The sequence below is a fragment of the Ictidomys tridecemlineatus genome, chromosome 2 (assembly GCF_052094955.1).
Source record: "Ictidomys tridecemlineatus isolate mIctTri1 chromosome 2, mIctTri1.hap1, whole genome shotgun sequence".
NCBI classification, from domain to species: Eukaryota; Metazoa; Chordata; class Mammalia; order Rodentia; family Sciuridae; genus Ictidomys; species Ictidomys tridecemlineatus.
In genome coordinates, this window is record NC_135478.1 from 167499478 (window position 1) to 167525980 (window position 26503).

Genomic DNA, 26503 nt, shown 5'->3' on the forward strand with positions numbered 1-26503 from the left:
TAGGAGGAAATTTGATGAGAAAATAGCTTATGCTACTCTCGATCTGCCCCCAATCTTGAAGATATAGTAAATCTGATTCTGAATTCGGCTTTTGTCCTTGTGGGAATAAATGTCTGTGTGTCCTGCAATGGTCTAGTGAATCTTTACTGTCTATTGTCCTGTCTAGCCCAGAGGTGTGCTTGATTTAATGGGCCCTGAGAGAGCAGGGATTTTCAGCAAACTAGCTGGATTTTTAGCTTTATTCTTGGGGAATCATGAGTTGTCCTTAGGGGTCTTAAACCAAACCTGGCTCACATTATATTTAACTTCAATCCCAGAACATTTCTAACCATGAGCTAATTTTAGAATATTATATTTATGGCAGAAATATTTGGAAAATAAATGGAACAATCTACATACATCTCATTTGCTTCATAAGAGAAAAATGCTTAAATTGTTTTTTAAATTTTTTCCTGTGCCATCAAAATAAATCTAGAATAAATCCTTTCAGGTAAATGTTGCAAAAAATTATTTAGGAAGAGCTGGTATAGGAGAGCTTTCTCCTACCAAATTATCTATATGACAATTTCATATTTCCTCCTTTTATTTGTAAATATAGACAACTTATATAATGTCAATAAATTGTTGTGCACAAATTTTATTAGGGAATCTGATTTCATTGTTTAAAAAATTGTGAAATGTATCCATTCTAAAATTAAAACACACTATTATTAAAGAAAAATTTATAATATGCCATCTTAATACAGGATGTCACTTTCAGTAAGAACACATTGTCCCCAGAATACATTGTATGTATCTTCTAGAGATTCTTAAATTCATTGGTCTTCAACACACTCTTCTACCATCTTTTTCTCATCTTTCTGCAGAGAATTCTGATCCTAACAAAATGCTTTCATCAATAAGCCAGAAATCTTCATAATGAAATTTTAAATTCTAGTTAAAGAAGCAGGACAAGCTAGGTATGCCATCTGAATAATCTCTACAATCCCCTAACCCCACCCCTAATCCCCTACCTCACTACACCACAGAATAAAGGATGGAAGAAAACAACCACCAACCATGCCTTTCTGACTTGGTTACTTGATTGATCCTAGAATATGGTCCCTATGATCTCCTGGGTTTTCCTGTAACCAAGTCTCACTTCTCACAATAGGAATTAAATAAAAGCTTATATGAAATCAAAAAGAGGCATCCATGAACACAGACATGAATATGTTCTCTAGTATGCTTGTTTGTAAACATACTGGAGAACAGTTTTTATCATCGAATAAGGAAAAATTCCTTCCTAACACAAACGTGTGCTGAAATGGAAATATACTGGATGGAGTATTCAATATTTTTCTTTAATAAAAGCTCATTTTCTTCAGTTTTAGAACAATTCAAATATATTATTCTTAAGTGGTTTTAAAAGAAAATTCTTTCCTCAATAGGACACCCATAGCGCAAGAGTTAACAACTAGAATCAACAAATGGGACTTACTCAAACTAAAAAGTTTATTCTCAGCAAAAGAAACAATAAGAGAGATAAACAGGGAGCCTACATCCTGGGAACAAATCTTTACTCCACACACTTCAGATAGAGCCCTAATATCCAGAGTACACAAAGAACTCAAAAAATTAGACAATAAGATAACAAATAACCCAATCAATAAATGGGCCAGGGACCTGAACAGACACTTCTCAGAGGAGGACATACAATCAATCAATAAGTACATGAAAAAATGCTCACCATCGCTAGCAGTCAGAGAAATGCAAATCAAAACCACCCTAAGATACAATCTCACTCCAGTAAGATTGGCAGCCATTAGGAAGTCAAACAACAACAAGTGCTGGAGATGATGCGGGAAAAGGGCACACTTGTTCATTGTGCAGCCAATTTGGAAAGCAGTATGGAGATTTCTTGGAAAGCTGGGAATGGAACCACCATTTGACCCAGCTATTCCCCTTCTCGGTCTATTCCCTAAAGACCAAATAAGAGCATGCCACAGGGACACTGCTACATCGATGTTCATAGCAACACAATTCACCATAGCAAGATTGTGGAACCAACCTAGATGCCCTTCAATAGATGAATGGATAAAAAAAAATGTGGCACTTATACACTATGGAGTATTACTATGCATTAAAAAATGACAAAATCATAGAATTTGGAGGGAAATGGATGGCATTAGAGCAGATTATGCTAAGTGAAGCTAGTCAATCTTTAAAAAACAAATGCCAAATGACTCCTTTGATATAAGGGGAGTAACCAAGGACAGGGTAGCTTGAGAAGAAGATTAACATTAAACAGGGATGAGAGGTGGGAGGGAAAGGGAGTGAGAAGGGAAATCGCATGGAAATGGAAGGTGATCCTCAGGGTTATACAAAATTACATATAAGAGGAAGGGGGGGGTAAGACAAGATAATACAAGTGGAAGAAATGATTTACAGTAGAGGGGGTAGAGAGAGAAAAGGGGAGGGGAGGGGAGGGGAGGGGGGATAGTAGAGAATAGGACAGACAGCAGAATACATCAGACACTAGAAAGGCAATATGTAAATCAATGGAAGGGTAACTGATGTGATACAGCAATCTGTATACGGGATAAAATTGGGAGTTCATAACCCACTTGAATCAAACTGTGAAATATGATGTATTAAGAACTATGTAATGTTTTGACGACCAACAATAAAAAAAAATAAAGGTTCAAAGAAGATAAAAAAAAAAAGAAAATTCTTATAGTGGACATGCAACAGATAATGGGTAATGGTTGTTTATCACTATTTTATTCTCTGTACGTGAATTATTTTCTACAGTTTTACTATATTATACCATTAGTAAATGTCCCAAAACCTGCTTTCTTGTAACTATGTGAAATACAGTTGCGTGAAGACCACACTAAAACATATGCTGTGCTACATGTAACTAACCGGCCAAGATTATCTGAAAAATTAGATATTTTTCACTGTATGAAATAGTTAAGCCTCTTCTTTTCTTCTTTGCTAATGATAATACAATGATCACCATTCATTGTTATTTAATAAATACTTGATGGAGGACTAACTGATAAGGAATATCATAAATAATTAAGACATAAGTATCAAAAATAAAGTTTTTATCTCCAGATTACTAGCCCATAATACAAAACACTAAAAAAAAGTTAAAAGAAGTACTTAATGCTTTAATATTAAATTTTTACAGACTAACTATCTTACACAGAAATGAGTGATCAATAGAAATGCATATTGAATTAGCTGTTTTAATCCACATTAAAATACATTTTTGCCTTATGCAATTCCATTTAAGCTATTTTTATTCTTCCAAAGCAAAGTAAACTTAACCTGTGACTTACTTATTTTGTAAAATTGTTAGCAATGATCATTTTTTGTTTATATACCTGTGCCACAAGCTATATGTATGAATAACAGTGATCAGGCAGCAAAAAATAAGAAAAAAAAATTTAAAAAAAAAATTTGTTTAGAAAGAGGATTGTGAAAAGCACAGGTACCCCATTTTTTAAAAAAAATTATTTAGGAAGAGCATTGAATTTAGACCTAGATCTGATTTCAGTCTGACTTCTGCAACTATTAATGGTAGGGTTACTTATGTTTTTATACATGCAAGTGGTCAGATTTTGGTCTAAAGATCCTTTTTGATCTCTTGATTCAATAATTAATTATCAAGTTAGCTATTTCCTCTACATAATTTGACTGATATAGCACTGTGCTAACCTTTGTATTTGAGGGCATGTTCCTGATACTCATGCAGCAGACTGGGATGCAATTAATTCACTTCTGTGTTTTTATTAAAGCACAGTGGGGCATCAGAGGGGAGAGTAATACCTAATTCTCAAGCTTTCCATGAAAGGTAGCTTTTAACTGAACTCTGAAGCACAAGAAAGAATAAGGAAGGGCAGGCAAGGGTTACAGAAGAGTTAATTGGCCATTTGAATTGTGGAAACTCATAAAAAGCAGCATAAAATAACATAGCTAGGAAAGATTAGGCATGGCAGCTTTTTCTTGGATAGCATTAAGGTAAAGGTGGTAGGTATATATGCTGTGTTTTATTTTGAGAAAATATTAAATTTTTGAAATATATTCTTGTTAATTTATATGGTGATGAATTGAAGAGCATAATAAAATTGAGAGAAATTATGAATAGAGGACCAGATAAGTTGCTGTCACAATAGTCTCTATGTTCAACCCTACTGACAAAACAGAACTCAAATGAAATCTGCCAATGTGATTGTTATATGTAAAACAATGTACAGTGCTCAACATGTGACATTAAAATCAGCCATATTATTGTAATTTTTATAATTAGTTTGTAAAATTTTGATATGATTTAATGAGTCAATTGAACTTAATGTATAGCTAATTGGAAAAGCTAGTATTTTGCCTGGCATATAATGTATATTGTACTAGTATATGTATATTCTCTGTTTTTCTTCAGTGTTTAATATTACATTTATTACTCAGAGTGTTTTATTGCATTTTAAGAAATAGAATGTATTTCAAGTAATATTTATTGAAATTCATGCTTCTATGTGCCAGAACTATTATACATGCCAGGAACCAATCATTTTTAAGGTTAAACCTACAAAAATAACCAAAACAAACATATAAGGAGTACTCTGGAGATAATGCACTGAACAATCTAAATGTGTATTAGGCACTGTTTCACAAAGAAAGCAGGATGCATTATCTCTTGAAAGGTCACAGAGTGCCCAGTAGAGATAAAATCTGAACACTAAAAGTGAATCTCCTCACCATGCAGGTGAGGGTGAAAGGAACAGAGCTCTGGGGAGTGGGGGGAGAACATTCTAATCTGGGAACAAGAAGTGGTATATCATTGAGTGAATTGGAAATAATCCTGTATGTGAAAATGTAATATATTTGTATATTGTAGTATATATAGGTAATCAAACATTCACACATACACTTACACCTACTTTGTTGGTAAATGAGATAAACAAGTGTGGAAAACATGCAGAACTGAAATCAAAGAGATATTGATAATCTCTAGGCATAATTTTGGGATTGAAGCAATTTTGTTTCAAAGAAGTAGGCGGTCCACCTGAATTCTTTTTTTTTCTCTGTATGGCTCAGATTTTCTGCTTGGATTCCAAATATATTCTTTCTTGATTTAGTGAATTCCATAATTATTCCTTTTGTAAGATTAGATTTTACTCGAAGATGGTAATGCTTCAGTCTGTAGATTCAAGGGTATTTTAAACTTAAGTCTATAGATATCTTTCATTTAATCTCAAGATCTCTTTCAAGTCAAATTTGATTTTATTATTACTTTGAAATTTTGCTAACCAGATTAATCCTCCTCTTTCCTATTCACATTTTGGTGAACTATTTTCCTCTTTCTCACAGTGAGGGGATAAGGTGGAAGACTTCAAAGCCTCCGTTTCTATGTGAAAGCACACTCCAAAGCCTTTAACGTATTTTCTTGTGGGAACACACTCCTCACTACATTTTTCCCATATTTTGATGATTGGTATGTTTCTCATTAAGCTGCATTAGAGATACCCTGTGATGTCATCTGGGTTCACTCCTGCCTTCACTCCACTTTACCTATATGCTATCCTTGGGTAGACAAATAATGCACACAATGAATGGTGTGTGTGTGTGTGTGTGTGTGTGTGTGTGTGTGTGTGTGTGTTTGTGTGTGATTAGAATAGTCCCTGATGTGCATGTGTTAAAAATGATGCATTGTACTTTAGCTCCAGATGCACTTTTTATGGATATTTTTCAATAATACTATAGTGTCATCAGCTCTCATTTTTTACTAACTCTTTTGTTTTCCTCTTTTGTTCTTGTTTTCTTTTTGTCCCCATGAGATTCAAAGGAAGTATATAGAAGAAAAATGTCTTTCCTCCATCATCTTTCACCAGTAGAAAGTGTGTTTCTTTTATAGAAAGGTTCATCTGGAAGCAGGACCTCATGTGGCTTGTTAGTATAAACCTAGAGAGGAAGTTCCGTTAGAAGATAGTTACAATAATTCAGGAAAGATACAGGGAGTTAAACTATTGGCAGTGAGTCTGTATGCAAAAGAAAACATAGGACAAATTATTGTGGTGAACAAAACTGGAGGGATAGATTGGCTGTATGGATGATGAAAGGCTCTGGCTAGCATGGATCTTTGGATGAGTGATACTCATAAGCAACATAAAACATGCAGAAAGTTGATGATGTCAGTATGGAAAGAAGAAAAGGGAGTAAACTCTGTTTAAGTCATGCAGACTCTGAGATGTTTGTGCAACATCTAAACAGAGGTTTTTAGTAAGCCTTTGTTTGGCCTGTGGAGGAAAATACGTCTTAGAAGACATATATTTGAGACATGTCAAAATACTGTTAGTAGTGAAAGCTCCAATTGTAGATAAGATTGCCCACAGAGTTATTATTGTATAAAAAGACCAAGTGGAAAGTAAATAAAATAATATAAATATTTAAGACACTGTTAATTGAAGTAACTAACATGAGCATAAGAGATAACCAAAGTTCTCAACAATAAGAACTTAATATTCTGCAAAATGTACTTTTTAAAAAAAAGATACTATGGGAAAAAACAAGAAGAGTCTGACCTTACGTTTCAGATAGAAATGGATATCTTGACTTCCCGGCATATTTGCTCTATGACCAAGGACATTTCCAATAGCCTATCTCAATCAGTTTCCTTATGAGATAAACAATGGGAAAGGAGAATTCCAACCTCACAGCATTGTGATGCATAAATATATATTCACATACATCATTCCACAGTTTCTGGCACATAATAAGCACTTATGATGTGGTTCCCTGTGTTCTTCCTTATTTGTATCATCTGGTCTTTACTCATGTCCTCTGAATGTGAGGCTCTGCCACACTTCTTTCTTCTGGAGAAAGTCCTGTACATTTTTTTTTTTTAAAGGCCAGGTTTAATCTCCTAGCTCCTTCTCCAAGGATCATTTGCTTCTCAGTGTGGCATTATTTTTTCCCTTCTAATAGTTTCCACAGCTCTTTATATCCTCTTTTCATTGTTATTGATTTAGTGTTTGTTTCTCCAAGAATATTTGTCTACCTTTCTATCAAAGTTCTATTCTTCTCCATACTCCACATACTTTTATCCAAAGTATATGAGTTGTACATGTTAAGGAATTAATGTTTGTTGAATTAGCAGATGAATGATCACCAAATGATGAAAATTGAATTAATCAGATTAATTGGTGAACAAATAATTTTCTGTATGTGTTTTTCTTATTATAAAGAATAGAAAATACATTCATATCACTGTTATCTTGTTCTTGATGCTTTATGAGAACATCTGTGGGAGAGTGCACTTTCTCTCCCTGACAGAGTGTTTTAGGATGCTTGAATATTGTATGAGGTCTAGAAGTGGAGAAACTGTGGTGAGGTCTAGAAGTGGAGAAACTGTGGTTAGGCTGAGAATGGACCTGTACTCCGCCAAAGCTCAAGTGTGGGCAGATCATACTTAGATTAGAGAGTCTAAGTCAAAAAGTTGATTACTCACATAAACTACAAAAAAAAAAAAATGGTGGAACATAGTCCTGGCATAAGATTGATGGAATAGAGACATTAGAGATAAGCCCACCAGCAAATGCAAAAAGATAAGTTAGTTATCTTCAGTTGAGAATGGGTAAACTTTATGCATATTTTGAGGGCTTACTTCTATTGAAATCAAAAGATAGATTCGTTTTCTAAATATATTCAAGCAATAATTACCCAAATTTGTAAATTGAAAGAATATTCTTAGCATGAACAAATAAATAAAAGCATATAGACAAGCACTCATATGACTCCATCTATGCATGGCACAGTCAATTGGCCCAAAATGATAGGAGTGTAATTTGTCAATTGCACAGTTTGTATAGAGCAGTATTGCCAAACACCAGCCAGTGGAAAGGTACTAACTGCACAGAAAAATTTTTAAAACTACTACTTGGTGAAATAAAAATAAAGTGAAGATATTATGAGTTTTCCCTTTGTATAACTCATTCATCTGTGAACATTATCCTTTGTTTTTTGTCCTCTCTGTTCATTTTCCTAGTAAAATAAAATACTGCTTCATTTTTATATAAAATAATAATGAGAGTAAATAGCACTTGATTTTGTTGTCTTCTTTTTACAATGCAACAAAAAGTTATGCTTCTGCCTGTTTTTTAAACATTTTTTTTAATTTTAGGTTGACACTATATCTTTATTTTACATCTATGTGGTTCTGAGGATCGAATCCAGTGCCTTATGCATACTAGGCAAGCACTCTACCTGGGGTTGTGGCTCTACACTGAGCCACAACCCCAGCCCCTCTGCCTGTTTTACTTTTGGATTTTTGTGTGTGTGTGTGTCTAAGAAATTTTTAAAAAAAGGTCAAAGAAGCACTGAAATATATGATCCAAAAATTTTGGACTTTACTGAACTTTCCAATATTTACAAATATCAAGATGTGGTTATCATTTAGCCAAAATGTTTTGGCATCTTATAGACCTAGCCTTGAAAATTTTAAAAGGGATGTTTAGCTGTTCTATGAAAAGGACAAAGTTCAAGTCATGGAAAAAGAATGTAAGCTGAGAGCCACCAATGAATACACACAATTCATTTGAATCCAGCAACTGGTGAGGTCCTATTACTGTTCTTACTATAAAACTTGGAAGAAAAATAGAGAGAGGTATCAGAAGTCAGAGAAATAAAGAACAGGGTGGCCATTGTTTGGATTTGAAGGTCAAGTGTACAGGACTGCTCCATCCTTCTATAAAAAGGTCCAGATCTGGGAAGTCTTGGATATCTTAGAAATCAGTATTCATTTCACTGTCTTTTCTAGAATCTGACCCAGTCACTGTAATCATTTGTGTAAATCTCTGCTTATCCTAAAAACAATCAGAACACCACAGGAACTATACAATTTTATTGTGTAGAGGTGAATCATCATGTGTGGTTTTGATATAATTTTCCTACCCTTTTTTTAAATAAATTTCTAATGTCTAAGAATGTTATTTTATATTATTTTATTAGTTTATAAAATAATATTCAATATCTTAAATAATGTACTGACAGTGATTGCTGCTAATGACTTTCTTTCCCGCCCCCCAAATGAACATTAAAGATCATAATGAATTCAGGGGGAAAGGGCAAACCTGCACACATATAAATAAATAAATAAATTAGAATTGACTTGTTATAAAAGATTACAGCTTTTCTCCTATGATAATTTGGTAGCATATTCTCATTATAGGACTTATTAGTTATAATTTCTTTTGCTATTTGTTATTAGATTAAATATAAATTATTATAATTAAAAGAGTTACAATTTTCAGGAGACTGTTTTTTGTAACTTTATCATAAGAGAGGGTGACCTATTTGTAATGGATGACACTTTTATTTGAAATTACATGAATTATTATTTTTTTTCCTGTGGTAATGGTTGATACTTATTGAGCTCCAACTGCTTTCCTGGGTTTACAATCAATTTATCTTCCATTTTGTTGTTGAGCAAAGTATAATGACTCTAAATTATTTGGTAAATCTAAAATAAACAGAATACTTATTTAATCACTTTTCAAATTTAAGAACATATTATTCATTAAAGAGTGCTTTTTCTAAGATGGCATCTTTGATTATAATCTTACATTTATTTCACTTTACAATTGACACAGCACATAGAAATTGAAGTAATGTCTCAACCAGAAGAAAAAAAAGCCACAATGTTACCCAGAGAGAATTCACACCTTTACAAAAGCTTTAATCTTATCAGATTCACCATAGCTGAATTGACTCTATAGGAATTTGTATTTTTTTTTTCAAAATAGCATTTTGTTGTTCTTTGTTCTTTGACTGGATATGAGTACAGGCAATTTTGAGAAGGTAGAGGAATGTTAACCAGCATCTCACATTACTGAATATTTATTTTAGTTTCATCACAAGTTTATGTCATCACAAGGTTTAAATAACAGAACCCCAAAAGAAATACCTAAAATTTTTAAGAGTCATTTCAAACTTGAAGCCGTTTAATGTTGATTGCAGCTGAACGTGTCTACACATAGGAAAAATAAAATCACAAATTTAAATAGGGAAAAGAGAATAATGAGGAATATGAGAACTAGATTTAGAGAAAAGATGTCTGATTTTAACCCAAGCATTTTTGCCCAAGAAAATGTAAGATAATTGAAGGGATCCAGAGTTTATCTTGCTCATTGCCAAGAGGGTCTCAGAAAGACTTCTGTCTCAGTTATAAAACTGTGCAGAAAGTTCCTGTGATTAGATTGAAGTTAGAATAGAAGGAATGAAGAGATAAAACTAAGAGCATTTGAAAGCAGTGGAAAATAGTTGTTAACCAGAAAGTATTATCTGTTTTTTTTTTTTAGTGAAATAGTTCAGCAGTAATATTTTAAAATGTGTAATTTGTTTCTAATGTGATTCCATACATAAGCCATCCAAAATTTAATTTGTCTATATACAGAAACCAATAATTCTGCCCAAACTTACTTAAAAATTCAGTCTATAACATTTTTCAATTGGAAAGGTATTTTCAGTGTTTGAAATTATACTACTAAAAAGTGATTCTTTTTGTTTTTTAGAATTGAAGTTGTACAAAGTAACAAACAAAAAAGATTATATTCAGTATTATATTACACTTATATTTATCATCAACATATATCATTACATTTAGAATTGATATAGATCAAACAAAATCTTCATTGTTTTCAGTTGTTGATGGACCTTTGTTTTCGTAATTGATTTTTATGTGATGCTGAGAATCGAACCCAGTGCCTTACGCATGCTAGGCAAGCACTCTACCAGTGAGCCCCAATCCTAGCCCTCTCCATTTATCCTTTTACTATACAAAATTATTGATGTTAACATGCTAACACCTTTGGTAAAGTAAGTAAAAGATATTGTATTGAGTCTACTTCACTTAGACCCTAATTTCCTGTCTGGTCAAGAAGATCAAACACAATTCATATTTACCCTTTACTATATAAACAGGTAGCCTTTGAGTATATACTATGCAAATTATTATATGGCCTTTACATGTCACCTTAACATTATCTCTTGGAAGATATATTATGAATAAATTATTAATCTCATTTTCTAGAAATGGAGGCTCCAGCATTTAAGGAAACCATATTGGTGTGCACATCTAGGGTACCAGTACTGTGATGATGTTTCTGTGTGGGCTTATAGAGGGATGACTCCCAAAACTGTTGCTGTAGTAGTTATTTCTTTTTAACGTCTACTTGATGATTAGAGTTCTCATATGTGGTTTTATTGTGATTTCTATTAAAATCCACTCATGCATCTTAGTTGCCCCTTTCATTTCTTAATATCTTTATGAAAATATCTTGATTTAGGCTGCGCTAACATTTTTTTTTTTAAAGTTTGCCTGGCTACATATCATTTGGCTTCTCCAGTACTAGATTCAATTGTAGGTTTTACAATTTGAAGGGCAGCTATTTGATAAATATATCTTCTTAACTGGCCAGTCAATGCCTGAACATATTATGTAGCCCCTGCCTTTAGCACAGTGCCTTTCCATCTGTACACAGAGTCTTGAAATTTCAGTCATATTAACTCTGAGTAGTATTGATCTTTTTCAGTTATTTGGATGTTAGTGAAAAGAAGGCCATTTAAATTCAAATATCATGTAGTATATTCTTTCTCTGGAGACTAATAGCTCTTATTCATTTCAACAATGACTCATATGAATAAAATTCTTTTTTTTTCGTTCCTTTCTTTCTTTGCTTCTCTCTTTCATTCCTTTATTTGGAAGAGAAGAGTACAGGAGAGTGAGGTCAGCTCAAGATTATACTAAAGAAATCTCAGGAAGAAATCAGAAATGTATCTTTAAGCAACTTGTTTACAGCTCTTGCAATATTGCCTGTAAGATAGATTAGTAGATAAAAAGATATGCACTCATTGTTGACCTGATAATATGAAAAAAAGAAACAAATAAGTTGTAAATGATGAGCTATTAATTATATGTTTCCTGACATGAGGAAGTGTTAATTCTGGCAGATAAGTCATTTGTATGAATAATTGCAGTAATTGACAGTGTGTAAAGTTGTAAGACTAATTCAAACATGCTATAACAAGAAGCTCTATGAAAATTTCTTGGAAGTTACACTTGTACTAGCTTTTAAGAGTAGGAATTATCTTGTCCAGGTAGCATGTCACTGTAGGAGTCAAAAGGAATGGCACAGAGGCCAAAAAGTGTACAACTACAAAGTATGTTTTCCTGCTTGACAAAGGACATGAAGCCAAGAAACACTGGTCTTAGGTCTAAATTGGAATGAGCTTGACTTGACTGCCAATACTAAGTTAAGGAATTTTAACCTCTCTTGAACTTTAACCCCTATTGAAATCATATTTTTGATAACAAGAGGGAAGCCATTAAGAGAGAGAGATAAAGCAAGGCAATGTATCACATGAATGTAAACATGTACCACATGTTTCCTGGGGATAGGGCTAGGACAGAGAAAGGGTCTGCATTGTTACTTTCTCTCTTTGAAAGAAATTCTACATTTCATGAATTCTGATAAAGGGTTCCTACTATGTACTGGAAAAACCTGAGGCATTAATTCAGGGAATAGTTTTGAAAAATATAGATGGTGAAAATAATGACATAATGATCCAAAAGACATATTAAAATATCTCAATAAAAAGAGATCTGAAACAACCTAGGAGATTAAGTTTTATGTTTTCCACACATTCCCTCTGCACTGTTGGCCCCTATACTTACTCTTCAATCTATTAGCTTGGAACAAATAAAACCATGTAAGCAAGTCTTCATAAAATTATGGAAGTTTATATATAATATTGACTATTCTGATCTATTACTACCTATGAATTGATTCCACTAAATGAGCTTGTGTAGACAACTTCTTTCTCTCTCTTTGTACTAATAGTGTGTCATCTTAAATACGAAATCAGCAAACTGATGAGCATGACCAAATTTCACTGAAATGTAAAAAGTTTAGTTTCTGTATATTTCTTAATACCATGAAGAATAGCCACTGGTTGATCATGACAGCAGACAGTAGTCAGATTACCATGTACCAATAGCTTCTGCTCATGTAGGATCTCACATTAACACCCAATGTTTTGCTTTGTTACCTTGCAGAAATGTTGGAATCCAACAATGTGATCACTTTCAATGGCTTGGCCAACAGCTCCAGTTATCATACCTTCCTTTTGGATGAGGAACGGAGTAGGCTGTATGTTGGAGCAAAGGATCACATATTTTCATTCAACCTGGTTAATATCAAGGATTTTCAAAAGGTATCTTCATTTTAATATGTACACTGTAGTTCTTGTGAAACATCTTAAGATATATAGAATTTTCTAGCTATTAAATATGACAACTTATAAAAAACTGTTTTAAATGAATATTTTATTTTTTTAGATGCAAAAAAATTAATGACAATATCAAATCAATGGATGCAGTAAGTCATATACATCATCAATGAAGAAAGTATAGAGCATTATAAAAATACTAACTTTAGCTAATTCAACAATAATTATATAACTTTCCTGCAATAAATTAAATAACTGAACTGATTAAAAATACATCATTACTGATTTCATGCATTATGTATATGTAATGTATTTATACATTTCTCTATATTACCAGCAAATGCAAGATTCATCAAACAATTTCTCACATGCATAATTATATGTGCCACTCATGTTTGAAAATAAAGTTTTATTGGAACACAGGGATTCTCATTAGTTTACATATGTTCTATATCTGCTTTCATGCTAAAACAGCACAGATGAGTAGTTGTGACAGAGATAATCTGACCTGCAAAGTCTAAGATATTAACTATCTGGCATTTTAAACAAAACGATTTAGAAGATCAATCTTAAAAAAAAAGAAAAAGATAAAGAAAAAGATCAATCTTCAAGACGTCAGATTTTTGCCAATGTGAACATTTATACATCATCAAGAAACCAGTTTATCCTGATTTTAGTATTTTTGTCTTATATATAAACTATACAGGTTGAAAATAAGCATGGATTTATAATCTAGGAGAAATTATGCTATTAAATTTACATGTGACACTCTAAATTAACTATTTTAGGTAGTCAGTTCTTGCAGTTTTATTTCCCTTAGGAACATAGGTCTTTATGAAATATTTTTCATGAGAACCATAACACAACATGCTTTTTGGAATGTATACATGTCAGCATCAATGTGTATTGGTTTTGCTTCTTAACATGGAGGGCTTTAGAGTTTGTGCCTTGACTACTCAGAAACTGTAGCAGTTTGGATAGTAACTTTCAAAAAGTCCCTAAATTGTAAAAAGTTTATGATCTCATTGGAGAATGCTGCTTTTGGTACAAAATAGAGGCTTATATTAAAATATAAATTTAGTTTGAAATTCATTAGGAGTTAGGTAACTATTCATAAATAGCATTAATAAATAGCATTAAACTAAGACTGTTCCATTTTCTTCTGTTACCCAAACACTAATATTCTGATCATATTCATAAAGAGGTTTAACTCATTATATGTAGTTTTATAAAAAGAAACACACATACACACACACAAATGTGTGTGTGGCATATGATATGGCATTTAAAAATCACTCTTGGCATTTTTTTTTCTGATTTTTTAAGTTGATTGATTTCTAAGCCTCCTCAGATGATAGTAATACACACTTAAGATTATCTATTATCTTAGAAAATTGCTATTCATTTGTTTTTCCAAAATGATAAAAATGTTTGCATTAATCTTTCAAAAATCTCACAAAATACTTTTTATTGTTGTATTATTAAACAGAAATTGCTCTTTATGAAATGAAATCAAAACATAGAATGATTAAGAAAAATCTGACATTTTAATTTTAGGAAATTATAACAGTTAAACTTGTCAGTATTGTTTCTATTATTTTGTAAAACTGATATACATAAATATATACATTACATGGATGGATAGTATATAAGCACAGATCACCTTACACTATATGTTTCATGTGTTTAACATTTTTATTTGGATAAATATTCTAAATTTGGCTTTTGTATTAAATGTTTCTAAACTGAAAGGAACCAAGTTATAAAAATGTACAATTTTATAACTGAAACAAATCCTAGAGTCATTTGTACACCTAGCATGCATATTACAAATATTATATATACATATATATATATATGTATATATATATCATATATATTATAGTAATTTCTACCAACTGGAATTGTAATAAATATGTATGTGTTATGAATTAATTTAAAACTAAGTGAATTGCTTATTATCTTAGTATTTTTGTTATAATTCTTACCCTTGAGTTTAAAAATATTATACTAAAAAGAGAAGATATTTTTCTAGTTTTAAAACAACCCATTTAAAACAGATTATTAATTTTAATAATCTGTTTTATTTTTATATTTTGTTTAAAAGAATAAATTCAATTTACTTAGGTGTTTTTATCTGTTTATTTATATTTGGTATGTTTATTTATTTATTTTTTTAAACACTTTGTTAAACCTATGTACAGATATTTAGCAACTTTTTTGTAAACATTCACTCTTGTGATAAACTTTATAAGAGTAAATTTATGACTATGCATGTCATAAATAATTCTTCTTCTTGATGACTTTACAAGGTAATAGTAAAGATGAGTGAGCATAAATGTAAATATTGGGCCAATCCCTCCTCTTAGAGGCAAAAACACATTCTCAGCTTTGGAAGAGCTATGGAAGTTATTTACCTTAGTAAAAAGCACAATCTCTCTAAGGCATACATATTTACTAAAGATCATAAGTAAGGGGGTAGAGGTTGGAACTTGGTGGTAGAGGACTTGGTTGGCATACATGAGACCCTGGAGATCAATCTCAAACACTGAAAAAAGAAGAAAGAAAAAAATCATGAGTAAAGATTGACATGAATAGAAGCATGGAATCATAAAAAAAATAAGAACAACTGCAAAATATATCATAAAACATTCTGATTAGAAGGGTAAGAAATTTAGACAATGTTAGGTAAATTAAAAGTTTAGGAGCAAAGGAACAAAAAGAAAATAGCATGAATATGAAAATTATTTTATTAATATTTGACATAACAGTGAAATCACAAAATATTATCTTATTATCTGTATTATCTCAATAACAAACACTCAAAAGCTAGGAATTATGAGAAAACAGATTGTCTTTTTAAATAAATACATATATTTGCATATATAAACATATATATGTTTAATAATCTGTGATTTTAACATAATTTATCTGGAAAGTAAATCTGTCAAAAAACAGCTCCGATATAATATTACTGTTGTACCCTAGAGAAATTTATATTTTATCTCCTCCGTGTAAACTGTAAGAAGAGATCATCTAACCTCTGCAGAGCCAATGTGAAGATTAGAACTGTGAAATGGGACTGTTCAGCAAACACTCTAGAATTTCAGAAGTCAGAAAAATGCTAATTGTAAGGATGATACATTTACTGTTCCTGAATATTTTTATTATGACTACTTTGTAAAAATCTTGTAGAACAAGTCAGATGACAGTTTTAATTTAGACATGCAGACATATGTGAAAAGTACATAAAAAGAATATGCAAATTAAGAGCTTAATGGTAAAAATGAATGCATACTCAATAATTTCTAGGCTTTTTATATTTGTGTCATGTTACTGAAATGTGTTTATCAAGTCATCATGTTCTGTTTCAATATGGCCCAAATTCTTGCTTATAAATGTGTTGTATTTTGGTTTTTAATTCCCCAGATTGAATATCACAACCTTTGCCCATGTGTGTGACCATATAAATTGAATTATCTGGAGGTTTCCAAATGAATGGTAATCAGTCATTTTGAGGCTAAAAGCTTTCCAGCAGACATGAATGATTAACTGCCACTGTCTCTGGATTTTTCTTTTACATATGACATTTTTTTCTTTGAAATTCACTAATATTACTAGAAGAGAAAGATGAATAAGAGAATATTAAATTGTTCTGCCCAATATAGATAGATTCACTGGAATTACTCAGGGGATCTGGAAAATTCTGTATTAAAATTTAGATGAGTGCATTCGGGTTATTATCATGGAGAAAAATATATCCAACTGTCCAAGTTACCAGTAACATTTGGTTCATCTACCACTGTGACCATATTTACAAAATATGTAAACTTTGAACAGATAAAAAGCAAATATTAGAGATGAAAATACAATTATTCCTCAACTAGTCTAACTTTAGCCCATAGTGGGAGGGTAATTTTTTTTCTTTTACAGTTCCAACTTCATATTCCAAAAATATACAGTTCTACTCTTAAACATTTTCTCTTTCCAAAAGAAAAAGAAGAAGAAAAAGATTCCTTTGTAAAATGGGATTTCACACACTTTGAATTCTCATTCTAGCATGTCATCCTGAGATTTGGATCAAAGCAATAGATCCAGGGCACCCCAGTGTTAAAATTTTAAAATCACTATTTCCTGATAAATACTGACCGATTTAGAGGAGTATGTGCCATATTCTGTGTTGATTTTTACCTCTTCTGTAGATTCTCACATCTCCAGGATTTTCTTACTCTCCCAGTCTGTGAGACCATTCTTTCCACTGTGTACTGTTCAAATGTATTGACTGCATTCATTTGTCTTATTCAACTTTCATGAACAACAAAGGTAATGGGTAGACAGAAAATGATTAACCAATTAACTGATATTAGAATGTCTAAACTGAAAATTTCCTGTCACATGATGTTTTGTGGAAATTTCTTTACCTTAGCTCCCCCAACCTCATCCAAAATATTATGCAATGTTAGATCTCTCAGAGAACTTAATTGGCACAAAATAATGTTTCTTCTCTATCCTTAGATTGTGTGGCCAGTATCTTATACCCGAAGAGATGAATGCAAGTGGGCTGGGAAAGACATCCTGGTAAGCATTAATCTACTAAATCATTAATTTCTTAAGTAATGCATTACTCTATTTTTGTTCTGTGTTCTATTAAATATCATACTGTACTTATGGGCTTAATCACTCAAGGAATAAAAGAATACTATTCAATTTGGGAAGCATTGATAGTTTTGGGAAGAAAATGAGTAATAATAACAACATTCCTCAGTAAAGAAAACTACTGTCCCTTTGATGATTTATATATGCCAAGGATACTAGTAAAATGTAATTTTAGCAGATATACTTATATTAAATAAGTTAACTTCTTTCTGCAGGTTGATTCACATATGTTAGTTATTCTATAATTTATCTTAAATGATATTGTTTCCACATCTGAATTATCATGATTTAGTTACCCCTTTTTCTTTGTGTTCCATTCTTTTTCTTTCTTCCTCTCATTTTTACAATAAATATTGATTTATAAATAAGTATTGTATGTAACTTTTTTACATACAATATTTACATACAAATATTTACATACAAAATGGCCTTTTCCTGGACACTGTAGAGCCAAAGGTGAATAATATGCAACCCCTATGATGGTTTTACCATTGTAAAAAGGTAAGCTTTGTTAGTAAAATTAAATGGGCACTGACTTGGGCTTTAGCCAAGTGTCTACACAAATCATGGAAAATAGTTATAATCACTTCAATGGATTAAAATAAATTACAGAAATGGAAAAATATAATTTTTTAAAATTATTTTTATCAATCCTTTGGAATGTCTAAAACACAAAGAAATAAGTTTTAAAGTTTTGTCTATTTTAAAGCATTAGCATTTAGAAGGAACTTATACTGTGTGTTGCCTAAAGAAACACTGACCTCCGTTTTGTATAGATATATTATTATTATCAAGGGACAACTTGACTGATTTGTAGCAGCTGCCTAAATTGATATTTAGATTTTGAATGATGTAAAGGGAGGATCTGAGTTCATAGGAAAAGAATGCCTCAATTTATTAGCAATGTTGGCCACTGGTGACTTAAAGTAGGTTAAGGAGCAAAAAGCATAGGTAGTCCCCATCCTTGATCCACCTAAATGTTAACAAATATGGGAAAGTCATCCTTGAAAATTATATATTAAATCTAAGTATATGTTAAAAATGATTCATGATGTTAATTTAAAATAGTAAAGCAGCCTTTTTTCAGGACTGCTGTAGTGAAATTTTGTAGGTTGAGAGTAAAAATGGACTCCAATCTGAATACAAAAATAGGCAGAATACAAAGATAGGCAGTGCAGTCATGAAGCAGGGTGGGGTCAGTGGATGGAAAATTACTGGGAGGAAACTTCAGGAGTAAGGGGAATTCTGGCTAAACTGATTTGACAAGATTATTGCTAAAGGCAGACAGGGTTGGGTAATGCCAATGGTGAATTTGATCAGATATCAACAGAGGGGGACTTTTTCTAAATTAACCAGCAGGATTCTTGCTAAAATCAAAACTAAGCAGAGATGAATTCAGAAACCCTACAGAAAACAGTTTAGGGGAGCCTGACTAGAGTTAGGTCAGTGAGAGTCAACCAATGTAAGTCACTCCATACCTTGATCATTCATGTAGACCAAAAAAAAATTTTTTTTCAAACTTTTACTTTCCAAAATTGATGCATATGTTGAGACTTTTGTAAAGGACTTTTTTCTACTCAGAAAAAAACAAAGAAGTAGGAGTCCAGAAATTCCGAGAATTGTACTGCAGTACTCTTTCTGACTCATTAAATGTCCTGAGAAATTATTTTAACTTTCTTTGGGCTTAAATTTCCCATCCATTAAATGGAACAAGATATATTATATGACTATGAGAACAAGTTTTAATAGGTATTGTACTAATTATTAGGAACAAAAACACTTCACAAATGTAAGGTCAAAATGCATAACTCTGTAAATAAAAACTTACTAGCATTAAAATGCCATACTTATCATTAATAAATTACATTGAAATTTTTCAGTACAATAACTGAGGATGAATAGAAATGATTATCTTACCTTTATAATTTAGTTGTTATTTTTAAAAAATGCAGACTTCTAGATTTTTATTAATGTATAAAGATAAGGAGAAAATTACTGAGAAAATTAAGATGCTTTCTGGTACCAAGCACTACAGTAATTTACAAAGGATTTTGCAGATGTTATTTTAACAACAGTTTTATGAGGTGGGTATAGTTACCCCCATATTCTTGATTGGGAAATAAAATAATTCAAAATTAGCATTTCATTAAAAGGTGTTGTAACATTTTGAGTATTATGGTAGAAGTTAGGATAAAAAACTAGGCATACTTCCTGTGCCCTTGTGTTGTTTTTATTGTTAGCTGGAATATTTTTATTTGAATGTGCCTATTACATGATATATAATACAACACTGAACAGATATCTTCCCTTTGTGGATCATCAAAAGTGTGATACTAATAATAACCAGCTCTCAGAGTTCTTATAAAAGAAATACAAGTGAAATTATTTCAAGACTGTGATATTAACTATTAATAATATCAATGATAAATTACTAACAATTAGTGTTATTGGTATGTGATAGAGTTATGTGCACAAAGTTTAATTAAAAACATTATTGATGAAATTTCAGCAGCTGTAATAAACTCACGATCTCACAGTGCCCCACAGTTAACATAATCGTGAATTTAGAAATTTCTTCTCTAAAAAGAAGGACAACTTTACTGTATTTTCCAGGCTTATTGAAAATGCCTACAGATTTTAGGGAACTAAATCAAAAGGAACTAAGACACATGGAGTTTAGTAAATCTGATACATTGCATAAGTGACACCTGATCATGTCATACCATCTTTTTAAGGGGGATGGATTGAACTCAGGGATACTCAACCACTGGGCCACATCCCCAGCCCTATTTTGTATTTTATTTAGAGAAAAGTTCTCACTGAGTTGCTTTGCGCCTAGCTTTTGCTGAGGCTGGCTTTGGACTCGCTATGCTCCTGCCTCAGCCTCCAGAGCTCCTGGGATTACAGGTATGCACCAGAGTGAGCTGGGCATGTCATAGCATCTTATTACAAAGATTCTCAAAAAACTTATCTCTACTGTAGAGTATGGCATATGACATACTCTACAGTAGAGATAAGTGGTTTGAAAGAGATTATTTTTTACATGTTCAATCATATGATTACCCTAAGTAATCTTTTCAAATGTAAACTAATTAGCATTATAAAATATGTGTGCTTTTTGGTATTCTTATACATTCTGCATTAAATAAGTTCAATTGTGCACTTTGAATTCTCTTCATAATACTTATTTAATGAAATGAAAACAAAATAGTTTTGACATATTTTATTTCAAAAAATGTATTTTCGTCTAGTTCTAATTAACACTTAATTATATTTCTATATACTATTTTTAGTAACTCTTTTTGATCCCTTAATACTGCTTTTCATTTCCATATTATTGAATATATATTTTTTGCATTTAGAATACATTGGATTGAAGTTCACTTTAGTTACAAGGCAACGTCATTTAAGTATTACCTTGATTTATATAGTCATTGCATTCAAAATAAGATGCATGGCATTCTTTGGTTGCTCTTTGACTTTCATTTACAGATGCATTTTTTTTCCTCTTTCTTTCTTTACATATGATTTTACTAACACATGACTTCCTGGGATTCATAGAATTTTTCTTTAATAAACATAGAAGGTAAATATCACTAATATTTTAACAATAATTTATATAAACAATTTGAAAGATAGATTAAGGGGAAAGAACTTTTTTCATTCAACACCTGTGAAGTGACAGACAGTTTGATGGGAATTCTGCACTGCATCTTGAGTAAATACCAGTCAGCTGGGATTTATGGATAATAATTCCTTTCAAAGAGCCCTTGTGATGCTGGAAACCACAAGAATGAGGCTTGAGTGGGTTTTCCAGCCATTGAGACTCCAAAATAGAATCATAATCAAAATAAGAACCGACCTGAACATTCGTAGAAAAGTGAAGTAACAACCTCCTTGTGTGCTCTCTCTGGTTTCTAAAGTATGGGTTTATCACTTACCTGCTGTTTCTTCAAAAATTCCTTTGTAAATAAAGTGCCTTTCAATAAATCATTCTAGGGAAAGTGGTATCTTCTCAGCACTCAATTTAAAACAAGGATACAACAAGAAAAGTTGGGCAAAGACACCAGCTAATGTTATCTACCTTGGGAATTAGTTTTTCTCAGATTTGGTTAAGGGAATGTTTTATTCATATACAAGGATTGCATGGTCATGAGGAAGTGGGGACAGGCCACTGGACTGAAACTACATAGTCCCTGTGTAACTGCATACAGTATCATATGTAAAAGTGTTCCCTCTCCTCATTCTTCCATCCATCTGGGAAGGTCCAACCCATCCTCAGTTTTGCATTAAACATATGTCAGCAACTGCAATTGGGGCAACATTAAGTCAACAGCTGCAATTGGGGCAACTATTCATAAAGAATGAACTTTGTGGTGACATGATTTCTGCAGCTTGAAACACATATATATGGTGCACACACATACAAATGCACAAAATAAATAGCATATATGACATTCATTTTTTATTATTATGTATGTGTGTATATATGTATACATAGTCACACAAATATTCAGAGACGTGTGTGTAGATGTGTGTATACTGGTAATGACATTTTAAACAACAGTAATCTAAACATATTTTTTCTTTTGCAGTGAATATACAGGATAGAAAACATATCCTATTAATATGCCTTTATTTTCCTGGTGTTGTATGTTCTAAACATTAATGTTGCTGTAGCATTTCTATTATTAGAAGAATAAAATGCTCATGAACTTTTCCATTTCTTTTTCTTAAGATTTACTTGAAAAAATATGTAATATGTAATACTATTGGAAAGAAATCCTGAATAATGAGATAAATGCAACCCATATATTTAAATCTGACTGCTGCTCTCCACCTTTACTCTCATTTTTGATATGTTCCTAGGGCATAAAATCCACTTAGTTATTCACAATAACATTTCTATTGATGGATTAACTTCTTGACCCTGTTTTGCAAATGAAAACTGAATTCATGCTAAGCTGGTAAAAGAATCTGTTTTGAATCAATAGCTCTCTGAATCCTCTTTGTTTATCCTACTAAACCATCTCTCTTTGCACTAAGTTTCAATAAAACCAAATGGCAACCGTATGACTGCTAGAAATATTTTGAACATCATTGGAAATCAAAATTTCAACCATCTGAGAGGAACCAAAAAAAAAGCAGATTCTCATAACATTCCTATTCCTGGATACATTTCAAAGTGTAGTATCATGCACCTGAACTTTAGGACTTTTTTGGAAATTCCACAGGATTTATGTTTTTTTTTTTTCTCAGCTGTTATACATGTTTTGATGCTATGATATATTTTAACATGTCTATCCAGTTTATCACAGATCAAATTGCAGGACCTCAGCAGCACTAATATTTGCCAAGTAATCCAATTGAGAATTTGAAGCTACACATGCACATCTTAAATTGCAGTACATTCCAAACTGCACATGCCAACACTTCAATTTCAATTACTTTTTCAAAGGTCAAAGTTAACATCCACTTCATTTTTTATTTTATTTTAGGCACCTTAGGTCATAAAAAAATGTATTAAATGATTAGTTAGAACTGCCTTCTAATATGGGTGTCTGCAAAAATACTAAGGTTTCCTTAAACCTCAAAATTCTAATGTATAGTTGTCTCACACTTTCCCATGAGAAGTGACTGCCTTCGTTACAGACTGTTTTTTAAGGATGATTATACAATTAGGAACATTGGAAAACTATGTCTCCCTCTGAAGCAAAAAGCTGCTCTTCAAATCATCTTGGGAAATAAAGATAGTGTCTTCCTCAGGAGCAAAGGGCAGGTATGCTTACTGTTCAGTACAGAGAACACAATATCTCCCTCAAGATCTAAAAGCCAGCATGCCATTCCCATTTAAAAATAATCAGGTTTGCTCAACCATGGTTCCTCTTCTATAATGCAGCTCACTGCATATGCAGATGTCATCTGGCCCTCTCCTCAGTGCCCATTGGGAATTGCACAGCAAATGCTGATATCCTGGCTACTGCTATTTCTGTGAGTAATGAAGTTCTTTATCTTTGGCTCAGGAGCCACATATCTTTTGCCAGTATCTGTGAAACCATGGCAGACTAACTCTATTATCTTACAAATAGGGTAAATTTGCAGACCCTTTACAGTTCTTGACAATATTAATTGTATAAATTTTTTAGGCATTCTAGATGATATCAGAAATGAAAGGTTATGGTCAGTTTATTCATTTTTAAATGTTTCCATGATGAAATTTGATGATACTTAAATTATACAGATAACTGACTTGATGACAGGCAGCAAAACTTTGTCTTATTGAATGTCACAGAAATAAGTACAGATTTTTACATTCCTATGCCTTGTGTAAGTGCATTTCTCTTTGGGAGCAAATGTCAGGTTCTTACAGTTTAAATTCAGTATTCAGAGGTAATAATTATGATGGCTAAAACTGAGAGCTTACTACATATCTGATATTGTTCTAAATGCCCTTTCCTCTATAAGCTGATTTAAGTGACTAATATTTGGTTAAAGACATATACTTCTTGTGAAAATAAGTAAATGCACCAGTTTTGAGTGTTAGGTAGCTAAGATGCATGGCAAATGAAACTTTGCCATTAAACTCATTTCAGACACTATATTTTAGTCCTATGTTTTACTAATGCAAAATGAGATGTAATTATTATAATAGTTACATAAACTTAATATTTTATAATTATGCTTTATTTACAATGACAATTTAAAAATACTTAAATTCTTTACTTGAAAAGTAAAACTAGCATTTGAAATAGACGTTTTCAAGAGGTTTGAAGATTTTTGACTTGTGTTCCCTTTTTATTAGAAATTTCAATTGCACTCTTAAATGGCTGAAATTAAGGTCAAGTATTTGGCATTGGTTAGCAAGTTATTTGGACTTGATTGGATACCATAATTCACCCATCATCAGGGTACATACTTTTAGAATATAGTAAGCATTTTATATCTGTGAGGCTCTCTAGTATAATTTGGATAGTTCCTCTGAGAAAAGGGTTTTGGCTAATGTCTCTAACTTCATAGAAAACAAGTGCTTCTAAGTCCCACTGATGTGTAGCTTCTAAAACCACCACTCTTATTCCTCTTCTTTACATGCTTGATAATCTTCATGCATTGATTTCTAATTACTTCTGAGGGTACACTGACCATTCTATCATAGATCGAAACTGACTCTGGGAATATTCACCTTAGAGATGTAATACTTGGTCTCAAGACGACTAAGATTGTGGTCAACTTTGCACTGTTTTTCTTTAATTCATTCAAAAGACTATCGGTAAAATATCATCTCTCTCATGTTCCCAGATGATCATAAAACATTCCTGTTTTGAATCCTTTAATTTTAATATATATCTATTTACTGCTTTTTTAGAGATGGTAAGGACAATGGAATTAAAAAATTTTGGTGCCTCTAAAAACTTGACAATATTTCCAGGGACTAAGAATATTTAGTTCATTTTAATTTTTGTGTTTTAAGAGCAGAATATTCTTTGTTGTTTTTGTTTGTTTGTTTGTCGTTTGTTATACTGGAGATTAAACTCAGGGTCACTTAACCACAGAACCATATCCCAAGCTCTTTTTTTATGTTTTATTTTCAGACAAGACCTTAGGCCTCACTGATTTGCTGAGGCTGGTCTTGAACTTGCAATTCTCCTGCTTCAGTCTCCCTAGTCGCTGGGATTACAGGCATGCTCCGCCCCACCCCCAGCTCAGAGCAGAATATTCTTAAAGCTTCTCATTACTGTTATTGAAATTCTGTGCTAAAAATACTGAATACACTTTCACTCTACTATATGTTACATGTGGTATTAAATATAGTCTATATCTGTATATATGTATGTGTGTTTTAAATAAGCTAAGTTCATATTCCCTTACACTACATATTATAATAGGTATTCTATTGTAGCAAGATATATCCATTGATTAAGGTTTGATCAAAGGCCAGAACTTGTTTATCATGAGGATTAGACCTTGTACAATTGTGAGAAGTGGTGAAGAAATCTATGAAGGCTATTTCATTTGATACATGTGGGCTTGAAGCTACTATAGGAAACAAGAGTTGGCATTAGGGAAGAAAAGCTAGATGTGAAGTGGGACAAGGACAAACTAGAATTAGTATGTGTAATCTACTACTTCCAGCCTCCAACCTCTTTTGCTTCAGCTTGGGTGATCTAAAGAAGAAACTTGTAGCCCTTCCTTGCCAGTAAGCTACACAAAGATGAGAATCTATTTCATATGTAAATACTTGACTAACATTTTCACTCAATACTAATAAATGCAAATAAAATTTAAGTCTTCAAAGTTCCATATTTTAATTACATTCAGAAATTATTTCTACTAGTTAATATATATATGTATATATGTGTGTATACAAACACATATATACATATTCATATGCATACACACATATACACATGTATGTATGTACGCATCTATCCTTAGGAAGATTAATATATAAAGATAGCATTTGAAGGAATATTTGGTGAAATATGCCAGAACAAATTAAATGTGTGAAATTTCCTCTTTAGTGTCTAATTCTATACAAAGCAGAAGGCTACAATTTGGCTAACTGGCAACAAAATTA

General features: G+C 32.0%; 1 protein-coding gene across 6 annotated transcripts in view; it reads left to right on the plus strand.

Moving 5' to 3' along the window:
* The window catches only part of Sema3a (semaphorin 3A), a 431159-nt gene that overhangs the window by 272465 nt on the left and 132191 nt on the right, over window positions 1-26503 (plus strand). For 5 of the 6 annotated variants that reach the window (XM_078040129.1, XM_078040128.1, XM_078040131.1 and 2 more), the window contains 2 exons: window positions 13100-13257; window positions 17788-17850. In XM_078040129.1, the coding sequence (XP_077896255.1) occupies window positions 13100-13257; window positions 17788-17850 (221 nt within the window). Of the gene's footprint in view, window positions 1-13099; window positions 13258-17787; window positions 17851-23827; window positions 23920-26503 lie in introns of those variants that run through there. The other variant, XM_078040134.1, reaches the window with a different exon arrangement.